Raw genomic sequence first — 22,456 nt, forward strand, 5'->3', positions numbered from 1 at the left:
TTCTCTGCCCTTATCCTCTTACTGCCAACTCCAGCCTCTGCTACCAATGATTCCAATAACCACACAACTGTGCTCGGCTCTCCCTTAGCTGCTCTTAAGACCCACTGCATTCCCAATTTCCTCAAAGCATAAATGAGACTAGTTATTAGCATTTGTTAATAATAATAATGGTTATTTGGTGGGGGGTTGCAGAGAAGACCAAACTTGACTTTGTGTTCCTGCTTATGAAGTCAGGATATTCCTCACTACTGAGACCTTCGCACCATTTCCAAACCTTAAGGATTGACTCCTTTGTTTACCCCTAGCCTTTTTTCCCTTCTCAAGGCAGAGGCTCATTTCATTCTCTGCTTTTAAACTAGAGGAAACATCAGTTTGTACATAAGGAAATGCTCACTTCAAACAGAGAATATACATAGCGTGGCTTCCTTAGAAAAGTTTTAATAGTGCATTTCCCAAAGCAGTGCTTCTTCAGTCTAAAATAATACCATGTCGGTGGAGTGCTAGTAAATGTTTAATAACAACTTTTCAAAAAGTAGAGGAGTAACACCCCAATTTAAGGAGTTGCTAATTTCCATGGTGTAAACATTCTTAACATTCTCCCTTTTAAGCAATCGATGTAGATTTTGGAAGAGATGCCCAGTGAGTATACCATTATGTAGTGTTTCCACCACATAGATTCAACAGATGTAAATAAACTCAATCATGTAAATAATTAATCATGTAATTGTGTAATCATGTAAATAACTAATCAGGAAATAGTGAATTTTAAGTTTATATTTATTACCTTTGTTTCAATAAAATTTAACTGTGGGTTTATGTAATTTAATATTTAGTAATGGCTATATTCAACAACAAGGTCTGAAAATTCTAGAAAATCTGACAGTCTGTTGTATACACTGCTGCCATATGTGAACATCAGAATCCTGTAGAGGTAAAGGCTGGGCTCTGCCCAGTCCAGTGCGGATCATTTCTCTCTATGACAATGCAAAGAGAAAATTAAGCTTACACATCATGCATGGTATGAACTGGTTTTGCCCCTTGTCTCCTCCGGGTAAATGCTGAATAAAACACACATATACACACACAACTCAATAAAGAACAAACTATTTAAGAACAGGGCAATTTAACACAGAATGTATACAGGGAAAATATCTGACTCTTCAGGGTCATATTCTGCTAACATTTGTCATTTACATTATTATATAGTATCCCTTAGGTTCTGCATTCATGTTAACTTCTTGCACTAAAGATTTCCTCAAGAATGTCGGATAGATGTTACCTTTATTTGACTAAAAGACTTAATCAAATGGTCCCTCTCCGAGTGAACTGTTTCCACCTCAAAGATCAAACTCTCTGTACCCCACAGACATACTGCTCTAACTCTTAAGAAGGTTTAGTTTTCTACCTTCAAATAAATCTTTATGACCATAGCCTGTTGGAAGAAAAATTATTATGTAAAGTGACAGTAGAAGTATTGTGTGGCATTAGAAAAGAACAACGTTCTCTATGTCCAGAAATAAGTAGATTAAGAGTTTCCAAAGTTGGATATGCATCAGAATCTACTCCCAGAGATTCTCCTTCAGTAAGTCTGGTTCAGGGATGGGAATCTACCCATCGTCAAAATTCTCCAGTTGAATCTTGGTACAAGTATAGGTAGCACTGGCTTGGTAGAGGATGTCTATGCTAATAAAATAATTAGAAAAGTCTGTATTTCAGACCACATGCAGATTCAAAATTGCCAGAGAACATATGATGAGTTTGCTGCAAATGAGCCAACTGACAAATGTATGGTCCCCTCTTAGAGAATATGTAGCTCTCTGTCATGTGAGATTTTTGTCACTAATTGCAACAATAGCAATCACAATGCTCTAAGCACCTGTGACCTTCTAGGCCTTATGGATCATAGGCACTTACAGAATCTTATTTCTAATTCTTGAAGAAATTCTGTAAGGTAGGTATTAAGAGTCATATTTAGGAACAATCAGAGCCTTGGTGTCTTAAATTTTTAGTAATAAGAACTCGATGTCTTCTACTGAATGTTGAAGAGATTAAAATTTCGTAAATAGAAGGTCATGGGGTTCAAATTGTCCAGTTAGGGACAGCCTTTATATTTTGTTGTTTCTCTGAAGCTTATTTTAGAACAAATTTTAATAAGACTTTTCACTATATGAATTTTAATTGAAAATATATACCATTACTTAAATAAAAATTGCTGGTATTATGAAGAAAGTTTTCACACTGTTCAGACAGAATGGAGAAAGGCCAAGGAATCATAATTATCAGATTTTCTTTGAAAGTGTAACTCCTAACATTTTTTTGAAATGGTGAGTTTTGGGAATTGGAGATTCTTGTAACTGGAAGGCATCTTTCAGTTACACACTTTGAAAAAAAAGTAATAAGAGCTACACACACTGTTTAAATTGGATGGCAATCAAAGAAATCTAGTCCACATAATCTAATCAAAACAAATGTTTTCAAAATGTTTATGGATGGATGAATGGATATGCAAAATGTGATATATACATGCAGTGGAATATTATTATGCCTTAAAAAGGAAGAAAAATTCTGGCATTATGCCAAGAATGTTCAACATGGATGAACTTTGAGGGCAGTATACTAAGTAAAATAATCCAGTCATAAAGAGACAAATGCTGTATGATTTCACTTATATGTGATACTTAGAATAGTCAAAATCATAAAGATAGAAAACAGTGGTGATTTTAAGGGGCTAGAGAGGGAGGGGAGAATGGGGAGATTTTGTTAATAAGTAAATTATTTTAGTTTTAGAAGACGAAAAGAGTTATTGGAATAGATGGTGTTGACTGTTGCAAAAACAATGTGAATACATTAACTACTACTGAGCTGTACAACTAAAGTGGTTAACGTGAGGGGTGCTGGGTGGCTCAGTTGGTTGAGTGTCCAGCTCTTGATTTCAGCTCAGGTCATGATGTCATAGCTTGTGGGATTGAGCCTTTGTCTGGCTCTGTACTTAGGATTCCCTCTCTTTCTCTCTCTCTCTGCCCCTCCCTCTCTCTATTTCTTAAAATAAATAAACTTTAAAAAAAATGGTTAAGATGGTAAATTTTGAGATATGTTGAGATAGAGAGAGAGAGAGAGAGAGAGAGAGAGAGAGAATCTTAAGAGATTGCATGCTTAGCACAGATCCCAACAGGGGGCTCAATGTGGGGCTCAGTCCTATGACCTTGTGATCATGACTTGAGCCAAAATCAAGAGTTGGAGCCTCAAATGACTGAGTCACCCAGGTACACCCAGAGTTTTAAGTCATCCTGCTGTATGAGGCTGTGCAAATAATTCTAAACCTGGCAGAATTAGCTGTAGGTGTTGAAATGATAGATTGGTAAAACTGACTTAAATTTTCACAAAGGAAGAGACTCATTGATTCAAATAACAAGTATCTGATTAATGTAAAAGAGATTTGTAAAACATTCCATAGTTGATTTTTTTTAATTTTAATTCCAATTAGTTAACATACAGTGTTCTATTAGTTTCAGGTGTATACTATAATAATTTAGCATTTCCATACATTACCAAGTGCTCATCACAACAAGTACCCTCCTTAATCCCCACCACCTGTCTAGCCCACCGCCCCACCCGTGTCCCGTCTGGTATCCACCAGTTTGTTCTCTATAAAGTCTGTTTCTCGGTTTGCCTCTCTCTCTTTTTTCCCCTTTACTCATTTGCTTTGTTTCTTAAATTCTACATATGAGTGAAATCATTCCATAGCTGACTTTGTGAACATAAAACCCTGATTTTATATTTGGTGTTTAAAGCAGCTATGTAAAATTGAATGAAAATTATGCTGAATACATTCAATATCACCCTCTTCTATTTTTCTCTTGTTTGTTTACTTTAAAATGGGTTAAGAGTGATTATGCATGTGTCTGTGGCTTGTTTTGCAATGCTCATTCATAGGTTTGATTACCATTCACATATTTATTCCCATTTACTAATGGAAGTGGTTTTGTGGAACTTAGTTACACAATTAAGTAAAATTTAAAGAGCTTACTATTTTTCTTTTCCTTCTATAATTTGTCATCACTTAGAGAAGCTAGGAAGTGAAAGGAAGACGTTTACAAGGAACTGAAAATCGCCTATTCCAGTTTCCGAGTCAGTAACATTTCCAAAGAAGTTTTACATATGTCCTCCCTCTCTTATTGGTGTCCTCCTGCTAAGCCATTTTTATTTCAAAGTTCGGAGCAAAGATGGTTACACTGGAGAGCCAGAGCAGGGGAATTGGTATCTCCACAGGTAGCTGGGGAAAGATGAATAAGGAGGTCAAGCTGCTAATCCACTTTTCAATCTTTCAAGTCTAGATTATTGCAAGTAGCCGTATGCAACCTTTATTTAACTCTTTGCTGCCTGGCAAGAACACATTATGTTCTATTTGGAGGTGATTCTTTTGGCAATTCTGGGTGCTCTTTCTACACAAGGAAGAAAAAAGATGGAAAGGAAATTATGCAGTAATATTTCTCTTAAAGTTCTTTTTAAGCATAATAGAAATAAATGTTTTAAAGCTTGATTAAAAAATGCACAAAGTTAAAGTCATCTCAAAATTAGATGTCCCACACACTTTAGTTCTCCTCCCTCCTTATACTTTATTAAATAAAAATTTTGATCTAGTAGTTTTTTTTCAAAATCTTTTTCTATAGAATCATTTTAAACTGTACTCAAGAAGGAGAATACATCATTAAACTAGTTACCTGTTTGCCAAGTTACTATTTACTTTGTCAGTAGTTAACTATTACTAGTTACCACATGCCAAAGGGAATTTTTCAGGATAAAGAAACTTGCTTTACTAGAAAATAAGTCAATGATAAAACTAAAAGATTTTACAAATGACGGAGTGTTGGATACCCATCACTTCATTTCTAAATTTCATTAAGTTGAATAATTTTAAATATCAAATATTTTATTGCAAAGATTTGTTGTGCATTTCTAGCAGAATAAACAAATATCTAAGGGTCCTTAGAGGTGTAGAATTGACAGAGCTCTGCTTGGTTTGATTCAGTAGAAAAAGATAAATTAAGGTCATGCAGTTTTGTAACATTCTCATGAAATAGTCAATCATTTCTATTAATCCATACAGTAAACACAAACATTTTATGGGGGAGGGGGTGACCCAAAACATTATTTCAGGATTAATTTACATTATTACTGAATTAACTTACAATAAGTACAAATATATGTTACTTTAAAATATGTAAATGGGCAATCAGAGAGAGAGAAACCATAGATTTCATTGTTCTTCCTTTCCCCTCTTGTCTTCCTCCCTACCAAAACCTTTTGCCTGACCCCACTGCAGGGCAAAGCCCCTGCATCTTTATTGTCTTTGCACAGTTACCCTTCTGTTTCTTTGCTTCAAAGGGTAGCCTAGTGGTTGAGTTCGGGATATGGATTCTACATAAGTTCTAATCTTGACTTCAGAGTTTCTTCTGTCTAATTTAGCCCCTTTATCCTTCATTTTTCTTACAGTGAATTGGGATAATACATGAAAATGTTAAAAACAGCCTAGCACATAAGTGTTCCATAAATATTTGTTGTTATCAGTTTTAGTGTTTATAATTAAACACTATGAAGACACTTCTTATTCTGTATTAATAGCCTAAAACTGGGAACTGTGATCAGCCTTCTCTTAGCTTCGCATCATCATTTATAAGCAAATACATCTATAATTTTGTGGGCATGGGGAGCTGTGTGGTTAAGGACACCCATTCTTAATGTTCTTGGCATCTGTCTATAATACCCTCCACCCTGCCCATTTAGGTCATTTGCTAACTACTACTCATTGCCCACATGCATTAATGATTTTGGCAAGTGACCCTGAGTCTTTTTTTTTTAAACTCCATGTATGTCATTCCCTAGGTGACTTTGAATAAGTATCTGTGTTAATGATCTCATTTAACATTATTGCCTAACATTTTCTTTACCTCCTAAAATCCACTGAACTTATCAGTATTTATACTAATTCTGTAAGAAACAGGGCTTTGTTCTGACATAAAGTTTGTCTGCCTATGAGTATTTTAATTCATTTTGTGTGTTCGGTCCTTCTCTGTCCCACATGACTGTTCTTTTCTTATATCTGTTAAAGTAACAGATGGTGAAGAACATGGATTCTGGCTCAGATCTCTGGACTATTTCAGGCCTGTCCCATTCTGTGTGACCTTGAACAAGTTATTAAATTTCTCTGTCCTCAGCTTCCTCATCTGTAGTAGCATTTTCCTCCTAAGGTTTTCGTGGGAAATAAATCACCTAGAACAATTCCCACTATATAATAAAAATGCATTATGTCTAACTCTTTAATATGCTAGTTCATAAGGATTTTGACACCTAGAACAATTCCCACTATATAATAAAAATTCATTATGACTAACTCTTTAATATGCTAGTTCATAAGGACTTTGATTCTACCTTGAGGTTTATATTTCAGATGGTTACAAGACTAACAATATATTTTTTTAGAAAACAGAGAACTAGGGGCAGATTGATAGGTAGTGAGGCTAATATTTAAGGCTAAATCATTTTGTGATAGAATACAACAGATATATATGCAGGGGCTTGCAAATCATTTATCTCTTTTTCTTTAAATAACTCAATTTCCAGATCAGTCTAGTAGTACATCAGTAAGAAATGCCATTGAAATACCTGGTTGATGGAATCTTTTTTTTTCAAAAAATATGTTATAAATCCATTATTCTTGAATTTTAGCTTTTGTGTGTGAACTTCAAAGGCAGATTAATGAAAACATTTTACATCAAGACATTTTAGGCTTATTACTTACTCTAATGCCTTTTGGGTCACTTTCTTATAACCTTCATCAATTTTAAAATCACATTTCATTCCTTAGGCTTGTGGTGGCATTTTAGAAGTATGCCTATTTGTTAATGTGGTTGTTTTTATTTTAAGTGTGAGGACTTGAGGGAGATACACACACACACACACACACACACACAGCTAAATCCCTTTGGTGGATGAAATAATAGTAGGGATGTAAAATGAGACTTCTGGCTGATACCTCAAAAGAGTTTGTTTAATACAGTGCCATGGAGCTACCTAATCTTCCCCAACTTGTTACCCATTTTTCTTTGTTATCTGTCTCAGTGATGTCTCATCTCCCCAACTGACTGCTACAGGCTAGCAATCTGTAACAGAAACTCAGTCTCAATCTCAGATATAATAAGAAAGAGAGGCTACAAGATTAATGGTGCCAGCCATAATTATAAAGTCTCAAGCCACAGACATTATAAGACCTTTCAAAACTGACTTAAGGTGGAAGAAGCTGGGTTAGCACTATAGTGTGAAGATACTGGCCTCTTAGTAAAGGAAATGCAGGGCTATTGGATCTGGGAAGTCTACTGTGTTTTTAGTACTGTTAGGAACTGTGGAAAATAAATGTTTTTTTTTCCCTTGAGGAGCTTGTTATAATTTTATCCATTTCAGTTTTCCTATGATAATACCCATTACTTATTAATTCGTAGAGGAGATAGATCTATTCTTGGAGCTGACAAATGGAAGCCAGATGAAAACAGGCTGCTTATGGAGACCATGCCACACATAGATATTGGGAATTTTTTATGCTCATAGTGAAATAGAACCAGTACATTGCCTTTCAAGTAACAACTACTCTGACAGGATTAAAAAACAACAAATGTGGGAATGTTCATGGTCTTTCTTCCATATCTGCTCAAACATTACATATCTGCCAGCCTGATCTCTTTACCCCTCTGGACCAAACTGTCCATCAAGTCTACACACACACACACACACACAGTCTCTCTTTCTCTCTCTCTCTCTCTCTCTCTCTCTCTCTCTCACACACACACACACACACACACACAGTCTTCCTAGAATGTTGGAATTCACACTTAGTATGTTAAGATGGACAGAAAAATTGTTAACAAGAGAGCTGAATGAAATAAAAGTATTTAGGGAGAATGGCTAAGTCAAACCAATGACATGAAAGTGATAGAATGGAAGAGAGGAGATTGTGAATGCTTGGTGATGGCAGAAAGGCAGGAGAGAGAGCTATTGAGCATCCTTGGGCAGGGGTTAGCCTGTGGTGAATCAGAGGCTGAAAGTAGTGTGAGAAAAGTGAGAATTAAGAAAAGGTTTGGAACTGTTGCCACGGGCAGTGCTTTGGATCCCATTTAATGTCCTCTGAGACAAGTAAAGTTCTTGTGGCTGAATTTCAGCTGCTGACCCATGCCTCTTAAATGTGACACCACTCACATACTGAAAACACGGTGGTTACAGTTCCTCAGGGATCCCTTAGCACCTCTGACTAGCAGTCTCACAGATGAGGGTCATGGAATGGGCAGGGATCCCAGCATTGATGACATCTAATCCTCTCCAGCAATTCAAATACCGTTTCACCATGGGTTCCTCTCTTCTTTTCTGTCACATACCTTGAAATATTATCTGCCCTCTTTTCCTCCTTCCATGTACACTAGGCTGAAAGGTACAAGAATCTGATATCCCAGTAGCAGAATGAGCGTTCACTGTACTTAGATTATTAGCAGCATTCCTGCTGAGACTGCGGCTTCTCAAGCTTTGCCAAAGCATGCAGAGACCTCTGAAACCCACTTGTCCCTTTCTGCCAAGCCTGTCAAAGTTTCTAAAACATTACAGCCTCCTCCTTTCCTATTACTTGACTATGATGCCTTACTGATCATTTCAACTCTGTCTGCATAAACACTTCTGTCTCCAGATTACTTGATTTGTCTGCCATATCACTTCTGCTGACTGTCTACAGTTCTTTGTCTCTCTTTGTTGTTCTTTAATGTTTTTAAATACAATATTTTGAGGGAGGGAAAAAGGAACTAGCATCGATTGATGTATATTACATGCCAGGTGTTTTACATATGTTATTCCTCTTAATCAGCCCTAGCATATACAGGAAGTATCATCATCTATATTTTATTAATAAAGAAAGTCAGCTCGTAGGTAAAGTTCCTTACTCAAGATCCTACCAATTATAAATAATGGAGACTGAATGCAGATAAAAAGCGATTTCAAAGTTTATGTTGTCTGCTTTTTACCAGCACTTATGTGAACACTTAAAGCAGTGAACAGCAATATTGTAATTTGGTTATGCACACAATACTTTCAAGTATTTTATCTTCCCTAAACCACAGGCTATAATTTCTTATCACAATTATAAATGCTAATTACTAAAATGTGTTTATATTTAACGACATTTATTTTAGCCCCATTTACTGATGAACCTTAATAAGCAAGTAATAGAATCAAAGTAAATATGAATTAAATTTTTAAAAATGTACAAAAACAAAAATTTCTGACAAGCAAATATGCTTGTAAAATAAGCCCGGCATGATATAGAGAGACAAGTTTCTGGTTCCACTTACACTTCTGTTTTCTTACCTATAAAATGAGACAAATAATAGTACTTACACTATACTGTTGTGCAAATTCAATGAGATACTAAGTGTAAAGCGCTTTGTCTACAAGCTAGAATGTAGAAAGTGCTCAATAAATGGTGAGATTGATGATATCGGTAACAATGTCTAAATTTGAGTATGCAGCACAGTGTGAACCTCCATGTACAAGATAAACACTTAAATAAAAAATTAAAAAAAAAAGAGTCAGAAAAGTTAACTTATCTACCTGAGGAATGAAACAGTTCTAAAACCAGAGTGAGAACTGAAATTCTAACCTGTCTCATGACGGATAGATCCTGTATGTGTGCATAGCTGTTGATATTTGCATGAAATACTCATTTAGAACCACAAATGCAGAAATTTACATTGATCCTGTTAGATCCTGTATGTGTGCATAGCTGTTGATATTTGCATGAAATACTCATTTAGAACCACAAATGCAGAAATTTACATTGATCCTGTCAAATTTTATATTGTTACTTTTGGCTCTTCATTTCGTTTACCAAGTGCTTTTTTTTTTAATTTTTAGAAGTGTTTTTAACGTTTCTTTATTTTTGAGAGATAGAGAGTGTGTAAGTGGGAGAGGGGCAGAGAGAGAGACAGAGAATCTAAAGCAGACTTCGTGCTGTCAGCACAGAGCCCAACGTGGGGCTTAAACCCATGGAGTTTGAACTCACCAACTGTGAAATCATGGCCAGAGTCAAAGTTGATTGCTCAACCGACTGAGCCACCCAGGTGCCCCACCAAGTGCTTTTTAAAATCTGAATAGTTATCCTATGTATGAACAATTGCTACCCCTGCCTGATGTTGTCATTTGCAGATGTGGTAAGCATATTTCAATTGTTTTATGTAACTCAGTGATTAAAGAGTCAAACATGATGGATATGTACAGAGGCCTTTGGTAGACTCCTAGTATCAGCACATCAGTCTAGGCCAGCCCGTTCCTTTATCAAATGTTCTGATGCATGTGCCAGTTGTCTACAAACCTACACAAGTGGTCCAGATGCCATCAGTGTTTTCCAGAAGGACATAAAGAATGGCATGGTCACGTTCTCTCTGATATCCAAATCAACCTTCCATGAGCTACAAATCTTCTTAATAGTATGATATGAAATTAGTGATATTTTCTTAATGTATATTTTCATTTAAAAATATTTATTGGTTCTCTTCATGTACCGGCAAAATATTCCATAAAGCAAATGGTTAATTGAATTATGGTATGGCTATCTAATGGGAGGCAAATTGACCAAAAAAAAATTGCATCTACATAATATAACCTGATAATGTTTAGGATAAAATATAATGTGAAAGCAGCAGGTCACAAAACTAGACAGACTATTATACTATTCAGAAAACAGTGTTACTATACATCAAAAAATGAAAAACACCAAAATACAAAGTTTATAAATGATTTTTATTTTCTTCTTTTATATTCTTCTGCACTTTATAACATTTCTAATTCAAACACGTATTAGAAATAAAATCTAGGGGCATGTGGGTGGCTCAGTTGGTTGAGTGTCCGACTTTGGCTCAGGTCATGATCTCACAGTTTTTGAGTTGGAGCCCTGCATCGGGCTCGGTGCTGACAGCCTAGAGCCTGAAGCCTGCTTCGGATTCTGTGTCTCCCTCTCTCTCTGGCCCTCCCCTGCTTGTGCTGTGTCTCTGTCTCTCTCTCAAAATAAATAAACATTAAAATGAAAAATAAAAATAAATAAAATAAAAACATTAATTAAATTAATTAATTAAAATAAACATTAAAAAATAAATAAAATATAGAAAATCAGTGTGGGTCAGAGAAGACCTCATTGGGAGGTGGCATCTAAGAAAAGCAAGTAAGCAGATGAACCATGTGACTGTAGCCTATCAGAGAAAGAGAAGCTCAGGGAGAGGGCATGGGAGGGCCCTAAGTAGAGGGTGCACCTTGTACATCCTGGGAACAGCAGATGAGAGTGCTCAGAGGAGTGATCCAGGAAGAACATAGTAGGAAGTAAGGTTATGAATACATGGAGAAGGCCAAATATCATACGGCCTTCCAGACCATTAGAAGCACTTTGTCTTTTTTACTTTGAGATGGGAAGTTATTGGAATTTGATCTGGTATGTCTAAGAAGATTGCTCTGGTTAATATATTGAGAAGAGATTATATAGAGGCCAGGGTAGAAGCTAGGACACAAGTTAGGAGGTTGTTGCATTAATGCAAGCAGGAGACAGTTGTGACTTAGTGGTAAGGGTGATGGGAAATGATTGGGCTTAGCTGTATTTTGAAGTGAGCGTTAACTGGATATGATAATGATTTTGAGTTTGAGCTGAGGATGAGTCCAACTTTTTCAACATGAAATTCTGAAAGGATTGATTGACATGAAATATTGTTATGACTGACTGATTGAAGAAGACTTTAAAGGATTTTTCTGGGTTGGGAAGTTGAAGGATTACATTTTGGACATGTAAATGTTTGCATGTCTGCTAATTATACAGGTAAAAATGTTTTAGAAGCAGTTTGAAGCATAAGCCTATACCCCACATGGTCAGGACTGGAGATACAAATTTTGGAAGGTGTCAGCCTATTAGTGTTATATGAGGATTAACAGAACTAATATATATAAAAACTTAGATATTCCAGGAGGACCACCACCACTTAGAGCTGAACAGGTTTTGCACTGTCCACTTACAAAGAGGTATAATCTAGGTAGACTATAATCATGGATGCTCTTGATGGCCTTTGCTGGTTCACCTTAAATGCTAATAAACATACCTGTCATTATTACTGTTGATTGAAAACAGCAGACACATGTTAATTTATTCTTTAATTCTGCTGGTAAGGTTTTCCAGTTTGTTCAGACCCCTTATTTGTGTTTAGAAATGTATTTGACATTGATTAGAACTAATTCTGTTCCACAGTAGGTAGAATTCCTGTGTTCTGCTCTGTGCTAACAACTGTAAACAGTGATAATTAATGCTTTCTAATTACATGATTTGGAAGAAACATGAAATATGAGTATGATATATGAAATATTTAAATGTATCAATATGTAATAGTATGAAATGCTTTTTCAGGAAAAATTTAACCTTTCCTTATAATTTGAGTCATTTTGTGTTGTTGATACATTTGGGAAACCATTTGGGCCCCTTTACTATTATTTTTTTTTAAGTTCTTTTCTACTGATTACAGTAGCCTAAAGAATTGTGAAGGTGTGCTAGAAGTATAAAGTTTACAGAACAGTAATATAGATATTGTATCAGATCTTTCCATTCAATGGGAAATATAATCCCTTTAGTCTATTAATGTGTATTTTATTTTGGCACATGTATGCCATTACTTCTATCAGTAACTTATAATCATGTAAGACTATAAATGTGAGTGATGATCAATAATATTAAGTTCATAATAGATTCTCATCAAATTTCCTTTTGACTGAAATTTGTGCAGAGCTAGCCATTCTACTTAATACATGGAAGCACACCTAAAGTCAACATGCTGATTGATAGAGTAGCCAGTTGCCCCCATGCATGGTTAAGAGGTTTTAAACAGACATTTTTGGAATGTCTATCCCACCCCACCCCACCCTTCCAGCTTCTATCTGCACATGAGATGTCTGCCATTATGATTTCTCCTCTAGATTGATTTATGTTTACCGAAGGCTTCAGGAAAAATGAAGATTTGCTAAACAGGCTCAATACTTCAAACTTTTGCACAATTCTGTGTGCCTGATAACTGGTCAGTTCATTAGCCATCTGTCTGTAATCCTATCTGAGTTAGTGCTAGGGAGAGATACTGTGTGCTCTGGCAGTTGCAGATCAGCAGTGGGGAGTTGAATCCTTGAGAAGAGGGTGGATAGAAGTATCTCATACTGAGCTTGATGTATTTTACACTTCTGTTCAAAATTAATCTTGATCATATGAGTATGTAGGCTAGTCTAAATCCTTGGACTATAGGTTGCTTGACTGTATAACATGATGGCACTTGTAGAAAAAAAAAAACAAAAACAAAACAAGTTTAATGATGTTGACATTACCTACTTTTCCAATCCAGTGATTACTTAACATAATTTAAACTGCTAACTCCTGACTTAATTTATTGCTAGATGAAAAATTCCACCCATATGTATTTTTACTTTAACTTTGTCTTCCTAGTTAGTGAAAATACTTGCCCATCTTTGTTTTGAATAGCAAGTGTATAGAACTTAAAGCTTTCATTCAGTAATTAACTTGCAAATCATGGGCAAGATAGGAAGATTGAATTGAAATTGGAAGAAAACCGTAAAGTCATTTACATAACGAAATTGTGGGACCAAATAAACACACATGACAATGAGAGTTGTCAGATAAGAACAAGCCCAATATTAACTTCTGATTAAAAAAAAAGAGCAATTCAGTAATATCATTAAATAATGATGCCAATATATTATTTGCTGGAATCCTGTTGAGACTTTACTATCAACAGGGTGCTTTATAATAATTTAAATTTGAAAAAAAGTTATGTGTTTTTTAGGACTGCTGGGGTAAAAATGCAACCTGATGGAAATAGATCCACAAATCAAGGAGTGAACACTGGGAAGTGAAAGACTGCTACATGTTTACACCATTTAATCCTATAAGTTTGGTTACCAAGCATCTGATCAGATCTAGCACTTAAATTTTTGTCTCAAAATATGGCTATGATGTTTGGAATTACATGCCAAACCATTATTTCTTATCCATACTTACTCATGTGGAACCTTCATCATCAGAACCCCTGGGATTGCTTTTTTTTTTTTTTTTTTAAATACAAATTCCTGTACCTCCCTCTCCTAGACTGTAAAATCAGCACCTTGCACAAGTTCTCAAATCTCAACACTAATTTTGGGAACCATAACCTGAAAGTCTCTTCTACCATGCAGATCAAACCACATAATTTCAGTGTTTAAAAACTTTGACCAACTCCATGACAGTTTCACAGAGTAAACTCTAACCTATTCAGAAGACTTTCGAGATACTTTGTAAGCTTACACTCCAGATGCTGTCCTAATGCAAACAGCTCAAAGGACTATAAACTATTCATTATGGCCCCAAACAGTTGTGTGCACCAATGCCTCTGTGTCATTGCTTAGGTTAATTATTCAGCCTGGAACTTTCTTCCCTTTATCTACTCACAAAGTAGAAATTCAAGCATGTTCTCCATGGAGCCTTTTTCAAATACATCCTCTCCATTTTATGCATACTTCTATTTTAGCAAGTGTTATGAATATCATGACTATTTGCCCATTTTTCTACTTATTTCCTGGTCCTTGAAAGCTCCTTGAGGGCAGGACACTGATTTATTCATCTTTTTATCATCCATTCAAGAATAGGGACTAGTTTAGTGTAGACTTCCAATAAATGTTCCACTTCCCTTTCTGAATTATGGGATCATGAAAAAGAACTATTCTCTCACTCTTTCCCCAGTAAAAGAAATTTTAAGAGGTCAAGACTGCCAGTTTTTTTAAATGGACTGAAAGAAGAATCCAGGCAATGTAACTGCATTGCCTTTAGCTAGAGGAAGTTTGAAGATATAATCTTTTGTGGTTGCCAGTGACCTCATGTTTTGTAACTCTTCAACTGTCCTAGCATATTACTTGCAGAAAGCAGTCCAGAGGTACATATTAAATCCCATCTCTACTGTCAGGTAGTCCTACGAACAAGCAAAACTTCTAACATGAATTTATGACTCTTAAAAATATCGAAGTGGCTCAGGGACTCTAGTTCCTACAAAAAAAAAAAAAAGAATGCAAAAGCTACATTTTAATAACTTCTGGACAAGCATAAAAGATAAACTTAGTCATACTTGCTAGCTTCTGCAATGAATAATGCATTGTCAAAGCAGAAATGATTGTGAATTAAAATAATGCTGATGTGCAGTAATCAGCACTTACTTTAAAAGATTAAAATGGTTGCTAAAGTGACAGAAATATTTGTCTGAAATTTTGTTTTGTTTTATATTTCACTTCTTTGAGTCAAAATGACAGGAGGTAGAAATATTAATTTAAATAACTCTGTTATCACTAAGTTGAATGGAAATGTCAGATTCTTATTTTTAAGTAGCATATTTCCTCACATAGTTTTAAAAGAATTATTGAAATAAACAATGGAAAAGAATCATGTAGCATACTGAGACATGGAAATAAGACATATTTGGACAGCACTGGCAAAGTTTCAGTGCCCCAAAACTTTTCTTCCATTTACATAGGCTAGTATGGATTTTGTCTTTCTGCTGTTCTCATTTAAAATACATAGAGAAGTGATTTATAAAATTAATACACACTAAAAGAGTGAATACATGGCCTTTTTTTTCCTCTTGAAATCAGGCCTCCTGAGACACTGCATACCTGAGAATCTGAGAATAGAAGACAGAAATTTCTCAGTAAGATGTTGGGCCATAGTTAAAAGTATTTTTCTTTCTGTAAAAGACAAGGGAGAGATCCGTCATGGGCCATACTTATCCTCTCCACTGAAGTGCTCTCCCCTGATCTCATTTTAGATGTCATATAAATAAATTACCCTATAAGGAATGGAGTGGACTTCCAAGCCACCAGGCATTAACTTGGAAATGGCCCAGCTCAACCTGACCCCATCCAACTCTTCTTTCCTGAGCTAGAGGACTGTTAAAAATTTAGATTTGTTGGCTTCTTTCCTTAAACCCCATAGAAGGTGAATGTTAGATACAGACTAATCAAAACCCTTTCCCTTTAAAATAATGCTGAATTAATTCTAAATTCTTATTAGAGAAGTAACCATATCTGTTTCAATACTTTACATGGTTCCTAACACACAGGTATAGAAGGAACTGAAAAAATACTTTTAGATAAATAGATGGAAGGAAGGTAGAGGAAAAAAGTATGTAGTTTTGTTTTGTTTTGTTTTATTTTGCTAACCTAGATAGGTAATTACTCAGAAAACCCCTTGTCTCCCTTCTCATTTTTTTACATTTGTGTGCAGCAGAAATGTTGGAAAGAAAAATATAAAAGCATATTTTAAAGCATATTAAACACATTAGTCCATAAAACTACACTACCCAGTTGTCTAGAAGAATCAAACTAAGGTTGCAGGCCTGAGAGTATGGCAAATATATTAATTCGGGAATACCTCCAATCCGATTTTGGCCAGATATTTTGATACTTAATTGGAACAACTTAGTGAAAATAGTATTTGCCCAATTGCCATATACCGCCCAAGGTTGAACTGAATGTGGGGGCAGATTCCAGAGGGTCAAAGACAGTCAAATGAAGGGCGAGCCAGAATGAGAAACCATTTGTGGAAGCACACATAGGTCATGGCCCTCCAACACATGTGTAGTAATAGAATTCTGGAATGTGTGTGCCAAGTGACCCTCTTTCTCTTGGTTTCCAAAAGGAGTGAAGGGAATATATGACTGAGTAAAATCTCAGTAAGGAGGCAGATGTTGTTAGCTTCCTTTTACAGCAGTAATACATATTTCTATTTAAATATGAATGCAAAATGGAAACTGCCAAACAAAATTTCCTAACAGCATGATAGTCAAGGTTAAATTGTTTAAACTTCGTGTGTGTCTGGCTGGGGTGGCACACTATATCATTTGTTTACAACTAGGTGGGCCTTGCCATGATACTTTGTCAAGAACCATAAACCTAATTTCTAGTAATACTCCTTTTCGTATTGGATCCAGGCAAAAGTCTTCGGTGGTATATCAAAACTACAAGAATAAGAAGGTAGAAAATATATAATCCAATAAATGAGGAATACTGAGTGTATTAAAATAATGTTGCTTAGCTCCCCCCCCCGCCCCCCACAGCTATAATAGTGTTCTGGTCACAGTGAACACAACTAAATATTTCATTGGCCGCTAACACAATTAAAGAAGTCATAGATTAAATAGTAGATGATCATCCTCTGTTTCAGATATCTTTAAATAACAGACCACTTAATGGGTCGATTTAAAATATTTTAACACATCTAAAGAAATATATTAACATTAGTTACTTTCTCATAAAAAGTTTGTACTCAAAGTTTTCACTGCTTCCCATTTTGTCTCACAGCCCTTTCTAATTTCCGCTGGTATAAATCAAATTAGATTTATTAGCATTGTACAAAAGAGCTCCAGTAGGTTTTTAATAATAATTATCATTATCACTGATTAAAGTTATATTGTTCAGGCCAGATGGAGTCCTTTTCCTGTCAGTGAGAATGAGCTTGCATTATGTAGTCATAATGTGTTTGGATCTAAATAAACAGATGGCAGAGTGACAGGATATTATACACTGGTGATGTCAGCAATAGTGGTTCACAAACAGAATTGCTCTAGATAAACTCTATTGTAGCAAGGATCCTCATACTTTTAAGAAGGTGAATGGAATTGAGCCTAAGTGTTATCTTAACTTGGAAATCGTACTGTTCACTTGCAGAAGCGTAGACCATTTGGATGGCCTGAGGTTCAGCCTGAAAAAGTGCATCTGCTGAATCTGCTCTTTAACTGTGAAAGCATTTAACATAACAGCTTCACTCAGGCAGTCTCATAGGGAGAGAGAAAGAGAGAGGAAAAAAGAAAACAAAAAAAGCTGCCCAAGTTATAAGGTCTTTCAAGTTGAAGAGTTAAGACCTGTGGGTCAAGAAAAAGAGGAAAGATCTGATACAATCTTATTTCATAACTTTCAAGATATAGTAAAACCTTGGTTGTAAGTATAATTCATTCTGGACAAATGCTTGTAATCCACAGCATTTGTATATCAAAGCAAATTTCAAGAACCATTGGCTCAGTTTGTGATCATGTGACATTCAGCATCACATACCACTTGTATTGCAAGACATTGCTCATTTATCAAGTTAAAATTTATTAGAAATGTTTATTTGTCTTGCAGAACACTTGCATAACAAGTTACTCACAATCCCAGGTTTTACTGTATAATTATGTTAAAGTAAACATCTTTCTTGTAGGGGTGTATACTCATTCATAATAATGTTAGAAAATTAACAGAGAAGGTTTAATAAGAACTGTTATAGAAAAGCTTTAGTCTTTAATAGATTTTCATGTATACTTTTTATTCTAGAAAACCCCACTCTATATACCCTTATACCCACCAATATTAGGGTGAACCTATGAAATTCAGAAACAAACTTCAAAGAAAATCATTATATGTGATTTCTTCTAGCTAATACTCTATGGTTGTGTCCTTAGGAAAATTTCTCTGTAGGATAACTGTATTTGCTGAGGCAAATACTCAGAGTAGCAGAGTTCTTAAGAGCAAGATAGTGCTACAGAAGATAAAGGCTCGTATTTGAAAATGAAGATGGTATCAATAAAATGTTTAAAAAAGGATATCAAATAATTGAAATTAAACTTCCTAAAAAATTTATCTGTTTAAATGCTTGAAACTTTTATATAAAGATGTTGGTTTGCAAATTGGTCCCTATGCATGGAGGGCAAGGAAGACTGAATACATAGGGAGACCACTCCAGATTGATAGGTGGCAGGTATAATAAGCAAGGTAACTTACATACAAGGCTGGTCTTGAACATATCCAGGGTGATCTGGGACAGCCACAAGACAAGTATATCCCCATAACTGCCTACCAGACTCTTAAGTTTATATGAAGGTTTTAAACGGGTTCAGTAACATATTCAATTCAGATGGCCCCAGTATCACCTTACTCTCTCAAAGTTACATCCTTTCAGACTGCTAGCAGGGGAATAGTAGGCAGGATGTTCATTACAAGGACAGGGGAGGGAGCGAGGAGCCTCCCATCGTCCAGGTCTAGCTCAAGGGTCAACCTGTTGTCACATCCTCTTTATGACATCCTCCCTCAAATGAGACTCTAAGTTATGTGTATAGGGGCTCCTGGATGGCTCAATCAGTTAAGCCTCTGACTCCAGCTCACATCAGTGTCTCTCAGTCTATGAGTTCAAGCCCCACATCTCACTGTGCACTGACAGCTCAGAGCCTGGAGCCTGCTTCAGATTCTGTGTCTCCCTCTCTCTCTTCCCCTCCCCAACTCATGTGCATGCGCACTCTCTCTCTCACAAAAATAAACATTAAAAAAATTAAAATAAATAAATAAATAAATAAATAAATAATGTATGTAACCTTTTCATTCTGATGGTTTGTCATGTGTTTGTAAAAATATATTTTTGTTTCCATAGACTTCAAATTCTTTTTAACTATTGATTTATTCCTTAATATCAATTAGCCATGAACTATTGAAATTATATCAAGCAGAATAGAATCACATAGAATCAATAGAACAAAAATATTCAATAGTCAAAGTGAAAGTTATTTCATGTAAATATTTACAACTATCTGGGAAAATTCACAAATTCAACTTATTTCCTTTTCTTATAAAATAATGAGAAGATTTTGAGTATCAGGAGATTGTATTTCAGCTTCACATGTATTTGACATTCAGGTTTTGCTACTTAAAGGGGGCATTTTATGAGCTATGTTTCAGCTATAGGAAAATATAAAAATCCTCAGAAAGGAGCAAGACTATTTGCTTTGAAGAGTTACTCCTAGTCAAAGAGTGAAAGATGGTAATGTGTGTGTGCGCTCTTTCCTCTCCGACAGGTGGACGTTGCCATAAGTCCTGTACTGGCCGATGCTGGGGACCCACAGAAAATCATTGCCAGACCTGTAAGTGTTCAACAGTGAGAAAGAATAGGCTTGAAATGATCAAGTGATTTTAATAATTCATGTTTTTCACACTTCTGGTCCTCAGAAACATGAAAATAAGCTTTTGCTTCTTTGTGGTAGATTTGCTCCTATTCAAGTAAACTGCCTAATTTCATTGCTTGCAAATGAAACATAGTATGTAATTGCTTCTTATATTTCTTTGTGGTTTTCAAGTTAATGCTATTAACAACACTGATGTGGTGATATTAACTATGACTTAAGAGTCTGTATATCAGAGAAAGCAAGAAATTCAAATGTGCACCAAATGGTAATTCCATTTCAGGTTATAAGTACTGAAATCTCAGTAAGTACTGAATACTTACTGAGATTTCAGTACTTATAACCAGTACTTATAACACCATCCGTTCATTAGGAAAAGAAAAAAAGAAAGGAAAAAGAAAAAGAGCACTGTGTCCCCACTTTTTTCTAGGCACAGAAATATTAACTGTATGAATTATGGATGACTGACTATATCTTGCCCTTTGTGTATATTGTTTCTTGTATTAGTCATTAAAGTAAGTATAAGCTATCATCACTGCTAAGACATTTACAAAGTATATTGGATACAAAGACAAGTATCTTTTTTTTTTCTTCAGCATTCTTAAAGCCATACTTAAATCAGCACTGAACTTTCACTAATCTTAAGGATAAATAGTTTCTTTAAAAAGGAAAAACAAAATGCTCCATATGAATGGTAAAGATATTTCTTCTTTCCTGCTACAATAACAACAGCTGGAATAATATATGAAAAATAGTGTAGTGGCAATTTGAAATGTGTTCCTTTCATTAGCATAGAAGACAGAGAAAATGTTATTAAAAATATGAATATACAAATATTAGATATTGTAGAAATTTATTATACTATTGGTTGAAAGTTTAGATATTTCTAATTTGTCTCAGTTCATATTTGTTAGATTCTCTTTCAATAAGGAAATGGAAAATAATTACATTATTGTGAGCCAACAAAGAAAAAAGATAGAGGAAAAATATTTTCTCACTGGTAAATGATTTTTCTTTTTTTTTCCTTTTTTTTTTTTTTGTTTTAATTCAAGGACATTTTCATGTCTAACATTGATAAAATAAAAAAGAACATAGAATAAATTTTTTTCCCACTTTGTCCTGCCTCTGTCCTTCAGCCATCCCTAGGCAACAAATGTTATTGGCTACTTTTGTGTATTCTTCCAGAGACAATTTATGCATACAGTAGGACATATGTATATGTTCCTTCCCATTTTTCACTCAAATGTTAGCATGCTTTACATGCTATCATGTACTTTAATTTTTTTTTTTTAATCTAAGCATATGTGAATGAATTTACTTATAGTATTAATGCCTAGAAGTGGTCATTGCAAGGTCAAGGACACATATTTATGTAATTTGATAGAGATCACTAACATGGAAATCTTGTTTTCTATAGAGTTTGTAAAAGTTTTCTCTGCCAGGAACAATGTATGTGAATTCCTGTTTCCCTATTCCCTGGGCAAGGCAGTGTATTATCAAACTTTTTGGTCTTTGTCAAGAAGTTATATAAAACATAGTGTAGACTTAAATTAACTTTTTTGGTAGAAATAATGTTTACGACAGTTATATTTTGGCAAGAATTTTAAGCAGGATTGTAAAGATCAATGTGTGAAATAAATTTACTACAATTATTTGTAGACAATATTCTAATAGCAAAGTAGTTGAAACCAAGTTACACACAATGCTGAAATAACATTGATGTGGCCTTTTGCACAAAGTTGAGATTTCTAAAATATAAAAGAATCCTTGTAATACTTTGTGATGAAGTGGCAGGTAACCGTGGAAATTGTTAAAGTGTGCAAATGTCCATAGGTCCTCTCACGTCAAAAAACTTCTGAGATGTCAAATTAAAAAATGAATTTTACTCACTCACCAACTTACTTATTTTCCAAAGGATCAAGGAAACTTTGCAGCCTGGCTGCTTGCTGTGGCTGGGCCCCTCTGGTGGATCCACCCAACTACCCCTGGTCTTCTGGAGAGGGGCCTCTCAGGCACACCTAGCTCACCTAGCATTCTTGAGGTCCACATGTTAAATCGGGGAACGTAGGAGCCTACTTGGGCTGTTTTCTGTGCTAGCCTACATTTGGGAAATGCTAGTTTGGATTCCTTTCTTCTGTTGGGTAGGGAAACATAGATGCCTACTATTCTGTTGTTTGTCCAGTTCAGGGTTTCAAACTAGTTTGCCTTGGCTTCAATGCCCTTCAAATTCTCCTTTGCATTATTGCCTTTTGCATTATTTCCACAATACAGCTACTCTTGGTAAGGAAGAAATAGATTTATGCCATCTTTTCTGGACCAGAAGTCCCATATAGTACTTTTAATAATACTATTAATGAATGAAATCAAATCAAACTCTTAAGTAATTTTTG

At 35.3% G+C, this 22,456-nt stretch overlaps 1 protein-coding gene across 1 annotated transcript in view; it reads left to right on the forward strand.

Annotated features, from left to right (window-relative positions):
• ERBB4 (erb-b2 receptor tyrosine kinase 4) overlaps window positions 1-22,456 on the forward strand; it is a 448,902-nt gene that overhangs the window by 77,507 nt on the left and 348,939 nt on the right. Inside the window, exon 3 of the mRNA XM_049615240.1 lies at window positions 19,962-20,027. Coding sequence (XP_049471197.1) covers window positions 19,962-20,027 — 66 coding nt within the window. The remainder of the gene's footprint in view (window positions 1-19,961; window positions 20,028-22,456) is intronic.

Source organism: Panthera uncia (assembly GCF_023721935.1).
Source record: "Panthera uncia isolate 11264 chromosome C1 unlocalized genomic scaffold, Puncia_PCG_1.0 HiC_scaffold_3, whole genome shotgun sequence".
NCBI classification, from domain to species: Eukaryota; Metazoa; Chordata; class Mammalia; order Carnivora; family Felidae; genus Panthera; species Panthera uncia.